This window comes from Rattus rattus, chromosome 8, assembly GCF_011064425.1.
Source record: "Rattus rattus isolate New Zealand chromosome 8, Rrattus_CSIRO_v1, whole genome shotgun sequence".
NCBI lineage: Eukaryota > Metazoa > Chordata > Mammalia > Rodentia > Muridae > Rattus > Rattus rattus.
The window spans coordinates 100643445-100664641 of NC_046161.1; the positions used below are offsets into that span (position 1 = coordinate 100643445).

A 21197-nucleotide genomic window follows, 5' to 3' on the forward strand; every position below is an offset into this window, starting at 1 on the left:
ATTGTAAAGCCATCAGCCATTAAGCTTGACACCTAAGTTCAGTCCCCAGTACCCACACTGTGAGTGGAGAGAACCAACTGACCTCCACATGTTGACTGTGGCACACTTTCTCCTGTACACAATATAAATAAAAATTAATTATAAAAAGGAAAAAAACAAACCAAGGAACCCTATCTACTCAGCCTTCCAACTGCCCCTCCCATTTTCTCTACCTGTATAGAAGAATTCTTCAAAACACATTCTAATTTCCAATTTATGGTAAATGAAAAATTAGCTGGAATATTATTTCTCCAAAACTTATGAATTTCACCCTTACCTTTAGAACCAGTGAAAGCTGCAGACCAAAAGTCTACTTTGCCAGTAGATGAAGGTTCTCCATTAGAGAAATTAGAGCAGAAGGAAACATCTGGCAGTCAGCCTCCTGAGCTTTGCTCAGGTAAGTCCTTGGATGTTAAAGTCAGGAGTGATGGGATTATGGTGGGGCATTATTTAGTTCTGGCTTGTGTGGTGGTCATTATTAACAGTATAGCTTTTTCTTCAGTATTTTCCATTTCTTTAGGCAGAAAGTGGGTTTCTTACATGTTTACTGTTCTGTTAAAATGAAATATTTTAAAGTGAAGATTTTAAGTGTCTTAATTTTTTATAAATATATCTGGAAAAAATTTTGACCTGTGATAATGTTCTTTGATAAGGATGAGAAGAATTTGGGGAAAAGGTTTATATGAATGAATGGTGTGAATCACTTAAATGAATCACTAAACTTTCTTTATAAAGATGATAAGAAGGAAATTGCTGTTTAGAATTTTAGCCAAGTTCATGTATTACAGGTTTCCCTTCCTCACAAGGTAAACACGCTTGCAGACCCAGTGACCGCAGGTCAGCCCGGTCTAAGCCTCCCAGGGTCCCTCCTGAGCTGCTGGAAGGTTCTCCTCCATGGAAGATTCTTGATCCCAGGCTGGGCCCCTGCCCATTTTCTGAGTTGGGTTGGGTCTCTGGTTCGTCTTCCTGTGGCGAGCATGGGACCCAAAGAAAAGTTACTCATGCTGAGTTCCTAGCCCAGAGAGATCCTGGCAGGGAAGCCAGGGATGTAGCGAGCATGCCGCTGGTGACGAAGAAAAAGAAGAAGAAACCAAAGGAAAGAAGACGCCCTCAGGCCCGAGCTGGAGGCCCTGGGGATGAGGATAATGTTGATGGATGGCAGGACCATCATCCTATAGCTCATGGGCCCCAGAAGTCAGGTCCGGGCCCCAGCCAGCCTTCTACTGTGAGCACAGAATATGGATGTGTATCCAGAGAAATCTTGAAGCAGGACTGTGCTGAGAGTCCTAGGGTTACTTCATGTCCAGAGCAGCCTCCAGAAGTCATGGTAAAAGCTCAGCTCAAGCCGAGAGTAGAAGATGACTACAGAGATAAAAGCCCACTGTCAGAGAACCAAGATAACTTGTTGCAGCAAGAGGAAGAGAGATCCCCAGCTGTATTACACCCGAAGCCTTTAGTGGATACAGGCAGGGCAGTGAGTCCATCTAGTGTGAAAGGAGCCCCAATTGATAGCTCTGCACATGAAGTGTCGACTCTGCGAGGGGGGTGTTCCCCTTTATTGGGGCAAGAGATTATGAATAGAGTTCCAAAACCTACAACAGAGAAAGTGCAGTCAAGTCTGACCCTCCCTTCAGTAGCAAACCATCCATTAGAAGATGGTCTGAAAGAAGAGCGTGCTGGAAGTAGAGCTACTGCTCTGCAAGTGTGTCCTAATGCAGTGGGGGACTTTAGAGGGCGAAGACTAGACACGTGCCCCGAGCCAAAACAAGGAACCAGCCTGCCTGCTTCTAAGGAGCCGAAAGAACAAGAATTAACCCAGGCTCCTGGGTCACAGTGTGAGCTGTTTAAGACAATGACAGGTGACGGCAAGAGCAGGAAGGGAAGGGGTCCTGGGAAAGTCAGAGCAGGCTCAGGGAAGTCAGGAGGGAAATCTGAGGTGCCGTTCCTTCTGGACAGCGACAAGGAGGGGAGAGCCGTACCTTTGCCTAGTGAGCCAGTTTCTGAAACTGGAGTAGTGAGTATAAAGGATCCTAGAAGAGGGCTATGCTTGGAGTCTTCAAAGCAACCAGGGGCCATTACAGATCTCAGTGAGGCAGTGCTAAGGGTGGCTAAAGAGGTGGCTGATGGTGGTGTGGGAGGCACCATGCAGCCATTAATTCCTTTGGAAAGTGGGTCAAGTTTGTCTCAGACTTTGGATGGTAGGACAGAAAGAAGAGCTGAGGTTAAGAATGTGGACGTCAGTAACCAGAGCAAGGAAGGGAAGTGTCCTTGGATGGATCACGAGTCAATTCCCTGGATTACTGAAAAGACTAAAAAGAGAGGTAATGAAGGCAGAAACAAAAGGTTTAAAAATAATCACCCCGTACAGCCCAGCAGAATGGAGGGCAGAGAGGAAATTGTCAGCCCACCTTGTATAGAAAAGCAGAGCAATGATGGTAATGTTGCCCATAAAAACAGTGTACTAGGGCAGATTTCCCCTAAAATACACACTCCTTTGTTCTCACACACGTCATCTACAGCCACAGAGGAAGTCGCTGGCACCAAGAGTAAGAAGGTGGAGTCTAATTCTGTTATACTTGGGGATCCTGCGGGGAATGAAACCAACTCAGTCCAAAATTCTGCTGTTACTACTGAACCAGCTGCCAAGGTGACAGATGTGAGCCCCCAAGACCCAATCCAGGGGGCAGGGTTTGTTCCCTTAGTAAAATCTGAGGAAAACACAGGACAGACTGCAGTGGTTGGGAAACCTAATAAAAGGAGTAATGATGGGAAATACAAAAAGGTTAAAAATAGTTTTCCTGAGAAGCATATTTTGGAGATTAATACAGATATAACAAATCCCATGAAAACTACAGGAGACTGCAGAATTGAAGGAATGGGATATATGGATGAAAATAGAAATATTACATTTACCTCTGGGAGAGCGCCTTCGGGGCTGATGAGTAAATCAGCTCCCCTACAGGCTATAGGATCGGCAGGCTGTGAAATGCTGCCCTGTCCTACTCCTCAAGTAGGAAAGGAAGATAATTCCTTCCCAGACAGTTCCAGAAAAAGTGAGCAAGATAATAATTTCAAATTATTTGCACAAGATATGTGTAGCAAAGATGGAGTCCCAGGTCAAGAAAGGCCCAAGGCTCCCCCTGCTGCTGTGCCCTCCACCACTAGTACAGAAGGAGTTGCTGGGACTTGCACAGAAGCCCAAGAGAAGTTTAGCAGTCTTGGAGATCACTCTCTTAAGAATAAAGGTGGGCTTGCTGATTACAGTGCAAATGGAGAAGGGCTAACCCCTAAAAGTCATGCAGTAGGGGAACCTGAGTCAGAGCAGCATGGGTCCTCTGAGCATCCAGCACAGCATGCCACAGAGCCAGCTAACGGATACTTGCTTCCTGGTGTGCTCACAGAAAGCCAGAGCCTTCCAGAAGAGGTCAGAGTCCTAGACTCACATGCAGATAGTGGTGATTTGCCAGTGTCTCTGATGAAGGAAGAGGAGAGAACTGAGAAAGACTCTGCCCCAGTTAGAAACCCTGACCCTCTTAGACAGAAAGCACAGAAATTCAGTTTGTGTGACGACCAAAATGAGAAAGAGAGAGATTCTAAGGGCCCAGAGAGTTTGGATAAGAAGGTAGATACAACTCTTTTGCCTCCAGAAAATGAGAAGGCTAAATTAAAAGAAACTAATCTGTCATGTGAAGTCACAAAATTGGAATGCATTTCCATGTTAACAACAGAACTTCAGTCTGATTTCTCGTGTGACAGTGTTGAGGGGGAAAGTAACGTAGTGGTGACTGCTTACAAGGATCCTCAAGTCCCAGAGTTCAAAGGTAACGAGGTCGAAGCTCCTCAGAAGATAACAGGGATGTCAGAACTGAAGGTGCTGGATGAAAGGAAGAAGGAAGATAAAAGCAAAATGGCAGAGCCAGTGAAAGGCTACATGAGACCCACCAAGTCTCGAGGACTTACTCCACATCTGCCAAAGTCTGCAAGTCAGGAAAGAGAGAGATCCAAGCTGCTCAAGTCCAGTGGTATGACCCTGCCATGGGGAAGTGTGTTTTCATGTGGCTTTTGAGTCAGCATTAAAAAAAGCAAACAGCTTGTACCTTGGTTCCATTTAGACTCTAATCATCCTTTGATCATTAGTCTGTTGGCATGACAATCTGTGACTGCTACTTAATGTATTTTTTTTTTTTCAGCCAAGGCATGCATGCCCTGTGTTGAGCTTGAGGAGATTGATGACTTGGTTGCATGCTGTTTTAATGCATCTTAATTTAATGAATCTTGAGTTTTATTGGAAGTTGTGGTGATGAGGGGAATACATTGCAGTCCTCTTATTTTTATATTGGACCTCCTATGTGTAAAGTTTAGGGAAAGTATCAGCCAGTATTTGTTGTAAATACTTGCAACAGAGAAAATATAGATGGGCTGAGTATATGAAACTTGGCTTTATTTTTTGTTTGTTTATTTATAGTATATTAATAGCTTGAGCTAGTGGGAGTAGATATCCAAATTGCTTTCAGATCAAATGAAAATGGTATGGCTGCATCTTATCATCCCCAGTGGTAGCATTGGTAGGTATAGTATAGACTTCATGTTTCTAGCAGTTGGGAAGTGATCTCTCAAGGTACCAGGTAGGCTAGGCTGGTTTTTCAGTTTTGCTGCTTACAGCCATTATTAGTAGTTGTAGATGGATTAGAGTTTGGGGCATAGCTTGTGTTCATTAAACAGTTCATGAACTTTGCTTATGATTCCTCCTCATTTTGCCCTTTGGGACTTTTAATAGTTCTCATAGTTGAACTGAGTTTAAGGTGAATTTCTCTTAAGGTTGAGCAATGAACCGGGTGTGTTTGCCCTCCCTCCTTTCGGTACACATTTAGTCATATCCTCTCTGAACCAAACTTTGAGGAGATTTCATTGTGTTTGAAGATTTTTGCAGCCAACAGATGGTTCTTTCTTAACAAGTTTGCATGATCCAGCTACTAACTTGAGAAATTTAAACACAACAAAAACACCGATTGTTTTGGGCCAAGCAGCCCATCAGATGTGGCTTCATCGTGCGGTTGTGTTCTGCATGGTGTGGCCTTGTCCTCATGGGGAAAGCTGGTGCTGTGCATGAGTGAGCACCCAGGTTGCAATACTTGTGGTGTGAGGAAAGTCGATGCAGATGCAATTTTTATCTTTCTGCTTTTTTCCTTCTCAGCAACTCTATAAACAGTGCAGAAAATTAAATAGAATAGTGTGTAGAAAGTATTCCAGAATTCTACCATATTCTTTTGTTTTAGTTCTGCCATATTAGTTCTGTCAGTGATCAAAGGTAACAGGTAAATTGCTAAGACCCTTATCAGGATTTGCAATCAAATGATCAGTATTTGCAAGGAATTTTAGAAAGTGGGTTTGTTCTTAAAACCTGCAGAGTTCTCTGGACCCTGCCAGATGAGCCCTAGTTCAGTGTGTGTGTGTGTGTGTGGGTGTGTGTGTTAGTGTGTGTGGTAAGGAGTCTCCTTGCAGAGGACATGTGATACCTGACAGGAGGGGAGTGTAATGAGGACTGAGTAAAACTCCTTGCTGCTTCTGTACATTCTAACAGTTAACACCTCCAAGATCAGTAGATACTTTTTGAATAGTTTTAGACTGAGGTGGGCTTCTACTTCACACCTATAATGCCAGCATTTGGGAGATGAAGTAGGAGGATCAGGAAGGAGTTCAAGGCCAGTCTGGGATACATGAGACCCTACTTACCCCATCCCCACGCTCCAAAAAAAAAAAGTCATGAAAATTTTTTAATTTATTTTTAGTTTTATTATTTTACGTTTATGATAACTTAACAGTATTATACATGTCCTTCCAAAGAAGTTATGGTTAGGAATAATGACATTCATTTCCTGATGCTGTATGAGACATGACATGCTTACAGATACAAACCTTTCTTTTAAAAACTTACCAGTTTTTAAATGAGCTTTTCAGCTCAGTGTATAAACATGTAGTTATATTCATGTTTTAGGCAGGTCTTACTACAGCAGTCCAAGGGTGGGGTAGGCGATGTCTCTGCATATATCAGTCAGGGAAATGAACTTTGAAGAGGTAAGAGTGAAAACTTGGTGCAGTTTGAAAAAGATTCATTTTCTTGGCATAATATAATCCCTGTGCACACGGTAGCATAATTACATAAAAACCCAACTCAAGATGTATATCACTTCTTCTCTGAACATGGATTTTAGAGATAGGGTGCTTGTATTTTAGCTTAAGAGCATAAGGCCTGTTTCACACATACAGATAACATGAAGGTCATTTGGTCTATTAGACTGCTGTGGTCTTGATTGGGGAAGCTTGGGGGAGCCTCTGGCTATACAGGTAATGGAAGGATCATTTAGATGACTAGCCACCTCTGTTCTGGTGTGAAAACTTGATAAAACCTAGTCTAACAGGTAATGCAGATCACTAGGCTGTGAATCACCTCCAGTTCCTCACTTTCTGGATGGAAAAACAAGTTATATGTCCTTCTCTTTTGAAAGGGCAGTCCTGTATTTTTAACATTCCTGGTTTCTCTGGTGTTCTTTGGATATAAGGATTCTGCTTCCAACACTGGGAGGCCTGAAACTCTGAGTGAGTAGACAACCTCTGTCTCTACAATACTGGGGTTTCAGGCATTTTCCACATGTCATATATGCCCTGATGTTTTGTCTGTGACTGGTAGATTTGGCCTTAGTAAATTTTATCTTTACTCTTTTCTTTGAGTCAGTTATTGGGGATTACTGATCCTCACCTGTCTTGCAAGTCTCTGTCAAATGGATTTCAGTCTTATAATGCTGGCTGATATGAGAGCTCAGTAGGTGCTTGCTGCTAAGCAGATGACCTGAAATTTGATTGTCATGGCAGTGGACTTAGAGGAGAGAATTGACTCCTCCTGCAGGTTGTTCTATCCTCCACATCTGGTTACCCATAGATAGAAGACATATGTGTCTCTCTCTGCTTCATCCCCCCCACACCCTAACATATATACAAAGATACTCTGTCTTTTACAGGAAACTCTCAAGATTATACATAGGTATGGAAGAGCTAAATTCTGAAACTGTTTTAGATTTTTTATGTATGAGTACACTGTAGCTGTCCTCAGACACACCAGAAGAGGGCATCAGATCCCATTACAGATGGTTGTGAGCCACCTTGTGGTTGCTGGGGATTGAACTCAGAACCTCTGGAAGAGCAGCCAGCTCCTGACCCCTGAGCCATCTCTCCAGCCCCCAAGTCTTTTTTAAAGTCAGAAGTGTTATTTGGGTTTTTGTTGTTAATTGTTGTTTAGGGAGAATTTCATATAACCTGTAGATATTTCCTAATAAAAAGATAGATAACAACTAGTATGTTTATTTGTTGTTTTTGCTGGCTTGTTTTGAGTCTCTGTATAGTCCTGGCTTACCTGAAATTTGCCCCGTTGCATTCTGGCATTAAAGGAATATGCAACCATGCGTAGCATATTTTTAGTTTAGTTTAGCACTAAATTCTAAGCCTTTGATTCTGTGGCATTTTCAACACTTAGTTTACGTTTGATTTACTGCTGTATTCTTCTTAGTATTTAGTGTAGAGTTTTACATATTTTTGAAATTGAGAATGAATTACTTTCAGTTAACTTTAGCCTCTTTGGAAATGAAGAATTAAAATATCTTTTCAGTATACCTTTTTTTCTCTCTTTTGACACTTTCATGCCACTTTCAAGTTGAGGAAAACTTTAGCAGGTTTTTTTTTAAGAGATTTATTTATTTACTTTATGTGTATGAGTACACATGTTGCTCTCTTAACACACACCAGAAAGGGGCATCGAATCCCACTACAGATGGCTGTGACCCACCATGTGGTTGCTGGGAATTGAACTCAGGACCTCTGGAAGAAAAGTCGCTGCTCTTAACCCAGCAGGTTTCTTTACATATGATGCATATTGTTCTAGGCAGAAAGGCTGAAGAAAAAAATTTATGGAGGCACATGAGGAAGCCTATTCCCTACTTGTCAAAAAAAAGAAGGTCTTTTGTGTGGCACCTTTCTTTTTTTGTAAAAGGAAGCACAAGTTTGGTAGGGTGTTTCATGTGGTTATAGCATATACTTCTTTTCTTGTTAGCTATTATTTCCCTGGAATTCAGGTAGAGCTGAGTGACAATATCTGTAGGACCTGGGACAGTGGGGGACCCTTGCTTTGCCACACTGAAGCCTGTTCTCTCTCCTTCCTGTCTGGCTTCATCTCTTTCATCAACTGTTTGCCAGCAGCTGGGAATGTCAGTTTATGGTAAGAAAATGTCTTGGTGTGAAACTTGAAGTAATTTATAAACCCAGAAATCTTAACAGTTGCAAAGCCCTTGTACATAAATAAAATATGCTCAGTATATAAAAAAAGCATTTGTAATCTTAGGAGAGGAGTTGCTACTATCTCACAACCTGAGGAGCACCCACTTGATAATCCTCTGAGTCTCCCTGGCCTTTGCTGAACCTTTCCACTGCCTGGGGTTTTGGCTTCCTCCATAGTGACTTCTTGCAGCCCCGGTTGGCCTTAACCTTCTGGCCTCTACCTCTCAAGTACCAGAGACTTTTGTGCTACTCTGCTCAGCTTGACCTCCCCTCTCCCCAAAGCATATTAGTGGAATTTACAACTATCATTTATTAAAATTTGTTTGACCTGGCACTGTTCTTTTTAATTCTCAATTATCCACAAGTTATCCTACTTGGATGATACTGCCATCACCTTGGTTGAAAGAGGGCATCTAAATATGTCTGAATGTTGGTTATCCTGCATTGACTGGTGGGTGGATAGATGTGAGGTGGGGTTAACCACAGCCTGGCATGTAAGTACTCCAAATCAAGTTTCATATTTATGTATCTCCTTACAAAGGATACTAATATTTTTCCCCTGCCATGTTGGAGCTAGAAACCTAGGCTTCACATAATCCACACGTGTACTCCATCGTGGAGCTACCTTGCTTATGGAGGTTCTTCACATTCTCACCATAACTTTTATTCTCTGACCGACAGAGCATTAGCTGATTCAAAAAAACATGGTAAAGATAAACTTCTGAATGTGAAAATGTGAAAGAAAATGGGACTTTGCTGTTTTTCCCTGTGACATGTCTCATCTGTAGGCAAATTGCAAATGTTACTTTTTGAACTCTTTATCAGTGGTATCATTTGTATAAGTTTGCACACAAATTAACTCTGCCTGCTGCTTTGCAAATAGCGGACATAAGTATGAGCTATGTGCTATGGAGATGAAGCAAAAGGGGCTGAGTCTCCATAGAAGACCAAGAAGAGTTCTGGGTCTGAATGGGCCAGGAAGTGTTGCCAAGATGTTCCTAAGCAAAGCATTGGAGGGCCTATGAGATGGCATAGAGGCAGGCAGTTGCATGGGTGTTTGAGGAGATGGCAGATGTTATGATGTCATTGGCAGATAATTCATTGGGGAACCAGTGAAATCTCTGATGCCTTTTGGGTTTAGATTGGGAAAGAAGATAAACTGCAAAAGACTCTAGGGAGTCCTGTGTGCCTCCATGGGCAGAGGATCTGGAAACATTTGGTAGACAGGGTTTGTTTCTGTTGGGTCATTTCCTTTCTATTTGGTTGGAATCCAAGGAAAAGTCAGAACTTTACTTAAAAAAAGAACATTATGATTGTTGGTAGTTTTTATGTCCTGCATTTTAATGCTTTGAGCTTACATGACTCAGATTACTAACTTCAGTCTTTTCATTCTGTCTGTTCACTTCCCAACTTTTGAATGTTAATCAGTGAGAGTCATGATGTTCTTGAGTTGAACATGTACTAAGATATGGTCCAAAAATTCAGTAAAATATGGTTTTTATTTGGTTTTGGATATAGATTTGTGTAACTATTAATATATCCAAATAAGAAAACAATATAACTTCTGAACCCTCAGTTAATATTAGTAAGGAGTACCATGGGTCATGGTAATTAGAATTACTGACTTTCATTGTGATGATAATTTATTAGGATGGTTTCCTGGAGGCAGGAACGGAACAGTTGGTCAATCTGGAATATAGTGTTGCCTTGGTAACTAATGAGAATTCAGAGAAACCAACCATGGAGCATAAAAATCACAAGGCTCTGAACAGGTTAAATACCAACCCCAGGCACAGCAAACTAGAAACATCTGGCAGTGCATCTGGAACCTTGCATGACAAGAGATTACCTTGTGACCAGACACAGGAATCCATGCACTCTTATCAGACTTAACCTGAATAAAATAGAACCTCCAATCATAGGACCAAAGGACATTCCACATTGCTTGTTCTTGGACCTAGGACTGGGGCTCAGTAATACAGCCCTGGGTTTGAGGCCCCACATTCAGATCTCATTGTTGAAAAAAGAATAAAAAAGTTCTTGGAAGTTATTGAAGGCTGCTAAAATGATAGGAAGGAATCAGATCAAATGATACATAAACATTGCTGAAGGAAATCTATCCTTCCACTAACATCATTTGTTGTTGTTTTGAGACAGGGTCTTACTACATAGCCCTGGCTGTCCTGGAATGCACTGTATATATGTAGGCCCAGGCTGTCCTTGACTCAAAGAGACTGCTTGTGTCTGCCTCTGTGGTACCTCTTTTTAATAAGGAACTATTTTATTGTTCATCTATTTCTGTGCTGGTCACCCATGGCAGGTATGGGCAAGGCCTCTTCTTTCCTTCTAGAGCTAGCTGGAGAGTCATTTAAATAAAAGATCACCATGTGATTTATACATCTGGAAAGAGCTCTGTGAAACTCCAATGGACTAGTATGTTTGGGTTCATCCTATGCTTATTTAGTCCCTGTCACAAATAAATATGACACTTTTTTTTTTTTTTTTTTTTTGCTAATTGAGGAGACATTGTGCATGAGAGTGAGTAAGGATAACCCCAGCACTTGGAAGGCTGGAAGCAGGAAGACACTGAGTTACAGGCCAATACAGGCTGCACAGTAATACTGTTTCAAAAGTAAATGAATCGGTCAGGTACAGTGCCACACACTCTTAAGGTAATGATTTCTAGGCCAGCCTGATCTATACAGTACTGTAGATCAGGCAGGGCTATGTAGTAGTAGGCCTTGTCTAACGGGGTAGAGTGGGGGTGGGCGGTGCAGTAAATAAACAGATTTGAAGAGGAAGAATTAAGGAAATAGTTCACTCAGTGTTTGCCTTGTATGCCTGAAGGCCTAGATTTGATCTCCAGAAGTCATGGCCACATGGTTGTACCAGCACCCAGCTCCTGGCGGAACCAAGAAAGCAGAAAGGAGTAAAAGCACAAATTTGACTTACAGCTGGACATGAGTGTCTTATTATGGGGGTACATGTCCAAAGCTTTGTGCACGAGTATCTTTTTTTTATTTTCTTTTTTCTTTTTTTTCAGAGCTGGGGACCGAACCCAGGGCCTTGCGCTTGCTAGGCAAGCGCTCTACCACTGAGCTAAATCCCCAACCCTGCACGGGGATCTTTTTAAGAGAGAGGGCTTCACTATGTAGCCCAAGCTGCCTCACACTCCCACTGACCCACTTGCATCTGCCCCTTCAGTACTAGAATTAAAAGTGTATAAAATGAGCCCTTCATTAAGCTCCCAACACAGAAACCAAGCAGTAGAACTGATGGGTTTTTGGAAAGCGTGCTGAACTCAGGTTTTGAATTTTATAAGGAAACAGACAGTTCGGTGGACAAGATTGTTGTAAAAAAAGCCCCATAACTTGGAGTTTGACCCCTGGAACCCCTGGCTGAAGGGAACCAACTTCTGAAGTTACTCTTTGACTGCACATCCTTTAAATAAATAAATAGAGAAATTGGGAAAGCTCTCCCCAGGATGGGAGTGGGACAGAGAGCCAATAAGAGAGGCGAATATTTATTTTTAGGCCACGAGTGAGAGTGGATCCCATCCATTGAGAGAAATGGGATGAGTTGCTGTGACAGCAAAACCTACCCACCTTCCTTCCGAGGGATGAATGCCTCAGTCTTCATTTAACACTAAGGTGTTGTTTTAAGTGGAAATTTGAGCAATCTTCTAGAATAATTATTCTTCAGCGGATACAGCTGAGGATTGGCAAATGAGCCTTGCTTATTTTAAAACAGTTTTTTGAGTGGGTGAGTTCAGCAGGCTAGGCATAGAATGAGATAAATGTGTGGGTATACATATATCTATATCAGTGAAAGCTGACATAATTACTGTGCTCCGTGCCTGAATTGGCACCGTACTGTATTTTAAATTATAGGGCTACACAGAATGCTAGCTAGCAGGAAAATATATATACAGATTAATAAACAGTGGTATTTTTTTCTCTTTGTTCATTCTTCCCTTTTTACACCTGGTAAATACATTTAGCACCCAACTGCTTGAGGAGAAAAGGGGGATTGGGAGAAATACAGAGCTTACCATGAATCCCGGGTACTTGCTGTGATGTCACTGCAAGATCTGTGTGAACGTGGGTGGTGTGAGAGCTCCAAGAGTGAGTGGGGGAGCAGTGAAAGAGACGATGTCGCTTCCAGAGAAGCAGCCAGCCTCTCTCACTGCCGCTCTTACTGCTGCGTACGACCAGCTCTCTAAAGGCAATCCTTCAGAGCGCAGAATGGACTCCCCGAAAGAAATCAGTCAGGATGGATTTGAATGGCAGAGGACAGAGGGTAAACTGAATGAAATCGGGATGAATGTCAGCATGGATGGGCAGCTGAAAGACGGGCTTGTGAAGAATTCCAGCTTCCTGGAACAGAATAAGCTCGGCTTGTTTGAGGGGAAGCTAGACAAAGAACTTAACATCGAAGAGCCTAACAAGGCATATCAAGCAACCTCCGGTCACCTTGAGAGCAGGTATGTGATTTCAGGAACCTGCCAGACCTCGGAGGGGAACTTAGTGCAACAAAAGGCAGCTGAGTTCCACCCGGGACTCACAGAGGGGCAAGACAAAGCCGTTCCAGTTCAGGGGAAGGTGGTGGGGAAGAATGGACTAGAGATCAAGAGCCAGCCAGATTTCCCCTGGGCTGCAGACACTCTCACTCAACATGGTGAGGAACAAGAAACCAGTGCTTGGAACCCCAACTTTTACTCAGTGACTCAGAGCCCTCAGGTCTCAATGGCTGCAACTCCAGGAACAGAGAAGAATGGCCTCGTCTCCAGCTGCTCAGTGATTGGGATGACGAATGATAACTCTGGACAGCTTAATAATAAGTCCCCATTACTGGTGGCTATCACCCACCCAGACCCAACTAGTGAGCATTTGCCCACCACCAGTCCACCAATCACTATGGTGGAACTCACTCAGGAAAATTTGAATACAGGCTTTCAAAGCCCAAGCCAGGACAAGGAGTTGGAAAAATTAAGTTCTATTGAGGAGGGGCCTTTGTTTGACCAAGTCCCCCAGCAGAAAAAGGCAATCCGAAGAGCCCTATCTGAGTGTTACCACCTCTCAGTGCCCCCGGCTGTGAATCTTGCTGATAAGTACCCTGAGCTGCCTGCCCGAGAGGAGCTTTCTTCTGGCCTGCTGCCCCCCACCAGTAGCCCAATGCCAAGCCCTATGCCCAGGAAGCTGGGAGTGCCTGCCATGAGGCGCTCCATGACAGTGGCTGAGGAGCAGCCAGCCGGCTGCGGATTGAGTGCTGGGGAGCTGCCTGGCCTGTCTGCTTCCGAGGTACCTACTCCTGTAACCTTCGAGGAACCAGTGGCCAAGGAGAGAGAAGAACTGATCCACTTCAGCAATGACAGCAGCAGCTCTGGGAAGAAGGAACTGGGCATTGTCGGGCTGTATCTCCACAGTAAGCTGGAACAGATTCCCGAAGGAAGCAGCAAGGGAAAAGGGCAGGAAGATACTAGTGAGACAAGAGTTGATTCATGTCCCTTCATCTGCCAGGGAGGCGAGAAACAGCTGATGGCACTGGCAGGAAAGAAAGAAATTGAGGTCACTGCAACCCAGAGCACTCCATCGTTGCTGTGCGAAGAGACCCCACGTGATGGTATGTTTCTAAATTTTGCCTCCCCTGGGAACCGGCAGACGGTGAGGAAGAAGCGAAAGTGATAGATTACCGACAGCATCAGCAGCTTGTTACTCCTGGAGTCTGGGACTGCCTGGGGGGAGGCTTAAGTCCCTTGTTGGAAGCTTTCTGGGAGTGAGGCAGGAGAACAAAGTGAATCTGGTTGGGTCAAGCTGAATGCTTCACTGTGGATGCTGGCTGGGTTGGTGATGGGTGGGGGCAGAAGTGGTGGACATTAAAAACTAGAGCTACTTAACCTCATGCCACCCTCCCTATCCCATCCCCCATCCCTCCACCCCTCTGATCCCATTGGTTTGAGCCAAATGATTCTTGGAGCTCTGACCATCCATCCCAGTGCTGCTGACTGATTGACTTGCCTGTAGGATGACTCACTCTGTTTAGAGTTGTGTGGCTTATCAGTACTAACTGCTAAGTCGCACTTTGTTAGAAGCTGTTTTCCTTTCTGCTTTGAGAAGGATTTACTTTTGTTGAAGTTGAAAGAAAGCCTTTTATACCTGGCTGTTTAATATTCTCCCCATGTACTTCGTGTTTGACCCTGTCTGCTTCTAGTTTTCTTGTATGTGTTTTGAGGATTTGTGGGGAGGAGAAAGAAAAAAAAGAAGAAATTAGGGAAAATGAGTGGGCCAGTGCTGCCTGTTTTCCTGTGGCTGCCTTCTGTGCTTTATTCATTGCCTTTTCTTTCTTTCCCCATCCCCACCCCCACTGCTGCCATTGTTGTTGATCTAAAAAAGCTGTTTTTTTTTCTCTGTTCCCACAAAGGTCCACGATTCACACAATGGTGTTTGTTAACACAGATTTAAAACACACATTTTATTACTGTTTGTGGGTTTTTTTTTTTTTTTTTTTTTTGGTTCTGGTTTTTTAAGTAGTTGCTTTTCCTAGAGACATTCTCAGTATTCTCTTGAGTACATTTTTATGAAATGTTATTTTAAATTTATAATTGGGATGGGCATGTACCATGGTTTGTATGCAGAATCCAGTCATTGCTTCAGTCTTTGCATGAGTTCTGGGATTGGCCTCTTGGTTTGTCAGGCTTGTGTAGCAGTTTTACCTGAGCAGCCATCAGGGGTACTAGCAGGCTTTTTGTTTTTATTTTAAATGGACTAGGCAAAAAAGCTTAGGTTTCCTCTGTAGTCTCTTAGGATGCAAAATTATAAGAATCCAGGTGCCCTGAACCCTTGCAAACCTGTAGAAGTAGCAGGACGTTGAAAGTCCCCATGGATGGGACCCTTTGATCTTTCTGTCCACCCCCAGAAACCCATGATGGTCATGGAGAGTTTGTGCATTGAGCCCTCTGGGCAGTAGTGAGTAAAGATTTGATTTTTTTTTTTCCTTTCAATTGTTGTTTCCTTCCTCTTCCCCTCTCCCTTCATTTCTATTGGGGTGGAGGGGGGGGGTCTGAGGGGAATGACTAAGGACTAAGTCACAGCTCTTATAGGCTAGACATGTCTTGGCAAATTGCCAAAACTCTCATTGTCTTCAGGATGTGACACAGGGCTATAGTCTTTTTTTTCTTCCAAGCCTGCGTGGTTCGTGATATGTGAGGATTTTGTTAGATTCAGAACAGGTTCATTCTAAAGAAGTGTGTGCTGGTAGGACAAGCACACTAAATGACGGCAAGTCTACCCACTCACTCACCTGTAAATTTGAATCCTAGCACTAAGCTGTAGAAAGAGTGATTACCACGCCTACCGTTCGCCAGTCACTGACTGGGTACTAGAAACTCACTGTCCTTAAGCAACCTAACACCTAGTCAGGGGGCTTGGGGGGGTGACAGCTGAGAGCTTTGTGAGTCCTGAAACATTGTTCCGGGGAAGACATTTATGTCTGGGTTTTAAAAACCAAATTGCTGACAGTTTAGAAGTAGAAACTTCCAGAATAAGGACTCAATGTAAACAAAGGCTTGAAGCCAGTGCTGGGTGTGAAGGTGCATGCTTCTAATAATCCTAGTCCTTGAGAGGCTGAGGCAAGAGGATTTCTCTTGAAATCCTGGGCTATAAAGTGAGAGCCTGGCAAAGAAAGAAGCAGTGGAAATGGCAAAGGTTACACGTGCCTTTGAGACCAGCCTGGGCCACAGAGTGAGTTCCAGAACAGCCAAGGATACACAGAGAAACCCTGTCTCAAAAGAACAAAAAGAAAGGAAAAAGAGACAGTGGGAAGGGAAAACCAGTTCAAAGCCTAGGTGGCTTTAATCGTTTTGAGCAGTATTTATATGCAGTATTTATATACAGTATTTATATACAGGATCTAGAAGAGTCTCACGGAGTCCAACTCACCAACATGTACCTCTAGGCTGTAGCTGGTGTTTGTCTCTGGGGATTCCGTGCTGCTCCTGTACACGTGCTTCTTCCCTCACCCCCATCCGGGAATTATTTGGTTGTTATCTAGGAAAAAAAAATGCATGAAATACATAGAAATGGGCATCCAGCCCTCAAATGCTGTACTGAGACATTTCTGACGGCTAACTACTCTGTTTCCTGGCAATGACGGAAAATAACACAACCTAAGTTCCATGTGGGGAAGACTCCCCTGTCCCTGGTATAGGTAGTGTGAACTGGAAAAGGTCAGACAACTATAGTTTTCAGCCTGATGATGAAGATTGAGACAGGGGAATGGCAAGTTTAAGGCTAGCCTGGTTTACGGAATAAGTCTAACTTGGACAGCTTAGTGATAGATAGATAGATAGATAGATAGATAGATAGATAGATAGATATAGATATAGATAGATAATAACCAGAACATGCACTAGAAAAGCCTCCAATGTACTAATATGAGAGAATACAAATGCTATGTAAATTAATCCATAAAGGACCAGAGCCTTTGTGGTTTCCCTCAGGTGATGGTCCACTTCACTATTGGGAATGCCCCCCCCCCAACTATTTCTAACCATTTAAAAGAAAAACCAGCAAAAAGGGCAGGGAGGACAGAGGCTGTGTCTCATGGCAAAGGACTTGTCCAGTATGACCTGGGTTCAATCCCCAGTACTTCAAAAGGACAACAAACCAAAAGGCTATAATTATAAACTGACTGTGGTAGGTGTTATGGTTTAAATCTCGGTTCACGCCAGGACAGAACACACCAAGCCAACATGTTGCCACATGGAAAGGTTTAATGAGAGACGAAGAATAGAGAAAGAGAGGAAAGTGTGGCCATGGGCACTCGATGGAAAGGTGGGGGGAGTGATCGGGAGAGAAGGGACAGGGACAGAGGGGAAGAGACCTGGGAAGCGAAGAACAAAGGGCAAGAGGGAGAGGGGAGGGGGCAAGCAGCTCCCTTTATAGTTAGGCACAGCTGGTTGTTGCTAGGCAACTGTGGGGCGGAGCATACCTGGCTGTTCCCAGGTAGCTGTGGGGGTGGAGCTTAGACAGAATGCCAACAGTGGGTATATTGGTGCTTGCATTTAGGAAGGCAGGTGACCCTGTCTCACAAAAACCAAAAACAAGAGGGGGGGAAAAATACAAGCAAAGTAGAAACCAGTACGATAGGGGTGGAGTTGGGGATTGCTGGAAATTTAATTGTCTTCCAAGCAGGTAGTACCAATACTGGAAGGATTATTGGAACAGCCTTAGGAAGGGGTTAATATAAAGAATCCTTTGGGGTTGGGGATTGATTTAGCTCAGTGGTAGGTAAGCGCAAGGCCCTGGGTTCAGTCCCCAGCTCTGGGAAAAAAAAAATCCTTTTTCAGACTTTTTTGTGAAACTCTGGCAACATTTGGCTTATATCCTCCCATAGTGCCTCATAAAGATACCCCTGGGGCAAACAGGAGGTCCTCTGTGAAAAGTCACATCTGGATGGACAGCAGCAGTTCGTGCTTCTGTGAACAGATGGAGATGCTGCAGTTCACATACAAGCAATAAGACTTCATTAAGAGTCTATGTTGTTTACCGAAAACCCTCTGCCAGTGAAAAGTATTTAGTTAGTGTCAGCTAGAACCAGTGGCAGCAGATCTCATTTGGTGAGACCTTCCTTTAGCTTCTACAATACAGAAGTATTAAGTTGTTAAGTTTGTGACTCAAATAAATATACACACACAGAAAATGCTCTACACTAGAAAGCCTGTCAAGATCAGATTATATTGAGTCATCTTTTCCTGCTCCTCTTGGGTAAACATAACTCTATATTCCAGGCATAGCTTTGGAGTATACAAAGGAACCTGAAGGGTTTTGAATCTTGGGACCTATGGAATAGTGCAGTGGGTTTCAGTGATATCTTTCTTATTTCTTCTGTACCCCTGGAGAATTCTAGCAAGTAGGTGGCAACAGCAACAGGATGAAAAGAGCAGTAGGTTAGGTAAAGCCATACCACCTGGGTGTCAGCCCTCCAGGTTTATCCTCTGACTTCCACAAGGACCCCTTGGTACCCCCTCCCATATTCACACTAAATAAGTAAGTGGGATTTTTATTTTAAAGGATAGGAAAAGGGAAGCCTAGCAAAAGCCTAGCTTTTTCTGCCCATTCCCAACATTGAGCAGGCTGCCTGTGGTGGTGGAGCTTATGACATATTGTCTGCTCCACACTCAGCAAAAGCAGCTGTTGACCTGATTCACCCACAGTGGCAGCAACTTCAGGGATGCCCACCCATCTCCTGCCATCACCAGTAATAGAATTGTGGATATCTGTAAACTGCTTTTCTTGATAGTCTCACTCTACCTCTACCCAGAGGTAGGGAGAAACCTAGATAGGTTTTTTTTCTCTACCCACTGCTGCCTGGCAGCAGGTCAAAACCAAATAGAAAACCTGTCCCTATCCCCCACTTGGCCTGAGAAAAGCCCAGGACATACATGTATTCTAACTCCTACATGTGATACCCAGGGAGCCAGGGATTGCTTTCAGTCCTTTCAAGCGGTGCCAATGTGGATTTAGAGCCTCAGTAAGGCCAGAGTGACATAGTAGGTCAGAATTTGTACTGCTTGGGCCCTTCATACTACATTTTTCTTGAATTACAAAACCCTAAAACAAAATGGGATAGAACCAGTGAATCATAGATGTGATCAGCTCAGTGAGACCCATCCTTGTGGGGATTAGTGGGTTCCATCCTTGTGGGGATTAGTGAATTTGCCAAATGAGTATAAAGTATTCAGTTCAATCATTCGAATAATAGCAAAAATATAAAATGATTCTCAGAGGGACAAGGGACAGTAATGAAAAACCTGAACATTGTACTACCTTCAGAGTCTCTAGTGGAGAGAGGATATATGACTCAGTGGCTAGTCAAAGGTATCGTGATGAAGTTTCCCAAATTTGGCAAAAGATAGTAGCAGAAGGGTTGAAGAAAAGTAACCAGTGGTTATAGTCCTGTTTCTTCCAGCACTTGGTAGGCAGAGGCAGTTGGATCTCTGAGTTCAAGTCCCTCGTGGTTTACATGGGAAACTAGGGCTACACAGAGAGATCCTGCCCAAAAATTAATAAATAAAGAAGAAACTGAACAAATTCATAGCTAGGCCTCTTTTTTTTTTTTTTCCAAGTTAAGTTGAAAGTCAATCTTGGAAGCAGCAGAGAGGGACTCCTCAGAGAATGATTGACTGTTTTTAAACAGAAACCAGAGGACGTTGCAGAAGCAGGGTGTTTTCTTAGGGCTGTGAACAAGAAATAAACCCTTCATGCCTGTGTGCTTGTGTGTACGCAGCTGCATATGACAGGGTTGTAACGCCATCCCCTGCCTCTGATCCCCATTGCTGCTAGACTTTCTGGCCAGGACCTACTTACTACACACCAGGGTTACAAGCAGGCCTCTCCCTTGGGTTCTAAGGATCACCCGCAGCCTCCATTTGCTTGCTTTACCTACTGAGCCATCCATCGCTCCAGTCCCTAAAGTGGGGTTAGAGGGCAAGGGCTCAGCATCCAGCTCAGCAGTAGTGTGTTTACCTAGGATGTGCAAGTTGTGAGTTCCACTTTAGCAGATCCTGGGGTGGTCGAAGGACCTTAAGAGGAAGTACAAGTTTAGTAGTTTACTCTGCAGAAAGCAATGAATCCACAATTTAATTCTAACTATAGTCAGATAATCCATGCAGCACCACGAGGGTCCAAAATGAACTGTCCTTTCGTCTTTAATATTTATTGTTTTATTTCATAGGTGATTTTACTTGCATGTCTATGTATCACATGCATGCAGTGTCTATGGATCCCTTGGGACTGGATCTGTTTTCAACATGGGCGTGAGACCAAACCTAGGTCGTCCTCTGGAAGAGAAGTCAGTGCTCTTAAGTTTGACATCTCTCCAAGCCTTGTTTGGTTTTTGAGACAAGCTCTCATGTACCCAGACTGGCTTCAATCTCACTATGTAGCTAAAGATGGCCTGGAAAGCTGGCTGCTCCTGCCTCTCCCAAGACTGGAATTACATGCCTATGCTTTACATCTTAATACTTTCAAGACATTAGCATTTCTATGACCTGTTTTCATATTCTTTTGACCTTTTTGGGGGGGCATGGATTGTTGACCTTAGTAGATGAATTGATACCTGGACCTGGGCGAGGTGGCACAGGCCTGTTATCACAACATTCAGGAGATTGAGGGAAGAGGATCAAGAGTTGAAGACCAGCTTCTGATATACTAGAGCCAGTCTTCAGGTAAAAGAAGAGCAAGCCACAGGGGATGTAGCTCAGTTGGCAGCATGCGTTCATCTAGCATCCCCACAGCCTAGGTTTGCACCACATAAACTTGGTCTAACAGTCCAGCACTCCAGAGGTGAAGACAGGAGACTCAGACCTCATCCTCATGTATGTAGTGATTTCCAGGCCAATCTCTGCTACTAAAACACCAGCAACAAGAGTTACTGACTTTAAGGAGTTATTTATATAATCTGTTTATATTTGAGAATTTTTTTGTTCAGCAACTGTCTTTTGGATTTAGGTTATGGGTTTTGTGCCAGTCAGAAAATCTCCACATTAGGGCTACACGTTTCACAGTTGTCGCAGTGCTCCTAGGCATAGCTTGCTGACATCTGAAGTATCTCTCCTCTATGGAGAGGAGTTTTTCTGGCTTAGGCTGATGACTTTATTTTCCATGGCTTTTGGCCTTGTTGGAAATCTAGGTCACTGTTAGAATTGGAGCAGCTTAATCTCACATCCTCTGCAGCATGGTTCTTTACAGGGAAAGGAAGTAAGGGAGGTTATTGAACCATCTGGCTCCTGCCCCATCTCTCAGCAACCTTTATTCTAGGAGATAGACTATGGC

General features: G+C 43.5%; 2 protein-coding genes across 14 annotated transcripts in view; both read left to right on the plus strand.

The window, feature by feature from the left end:
- Nucleotides 1-364: 364 nt before the first annotated feature.
- Nucleotides 365-5494, plus strand: LOC116908263. The gene is given in 9 exon segments (XM_032911513.1): nt 365-370; nt 801-1008; nt 1011-1487; nt 1490-1524; nt 1526-2913; nt 2915-2943; nt 2946-3419; nt 3422-3476; nt 3478-5494. Coding segments are annotated over 9 exon segments (3300 nt in total). The 3' UTR covers nt 4106-5494.
- A 6022-nt stretch (nt 5495-11516) lies between these two features.
- LOC116907649 (microtubule-associated protein 4-like) overlaps nt 11517-21197 on the plus strand; it is a 30208-nt gene continuing 20527 nt past the window's right edge. For 2 of the 13 annotated variants that reach the window (XM_032910737.1, XM_032910734.1), the window contains exon 1: nt 11518-13986. In XM_032910737.1, coding sequence (XP_032766628.1) covers nt 12516-13986 — 1471 coding nt within the window. In that variant the 5' untranslated portion in view covers nt 11518-12515. Of the gene's footprint in view, nt 13987-21197 lie in introns of all 13 variants that reach the window. The other 11 variants (XM_032910729.1, XM_032910725.1, XM_032910727.1 and 8 more) reach the window with 8 other exon arrangements.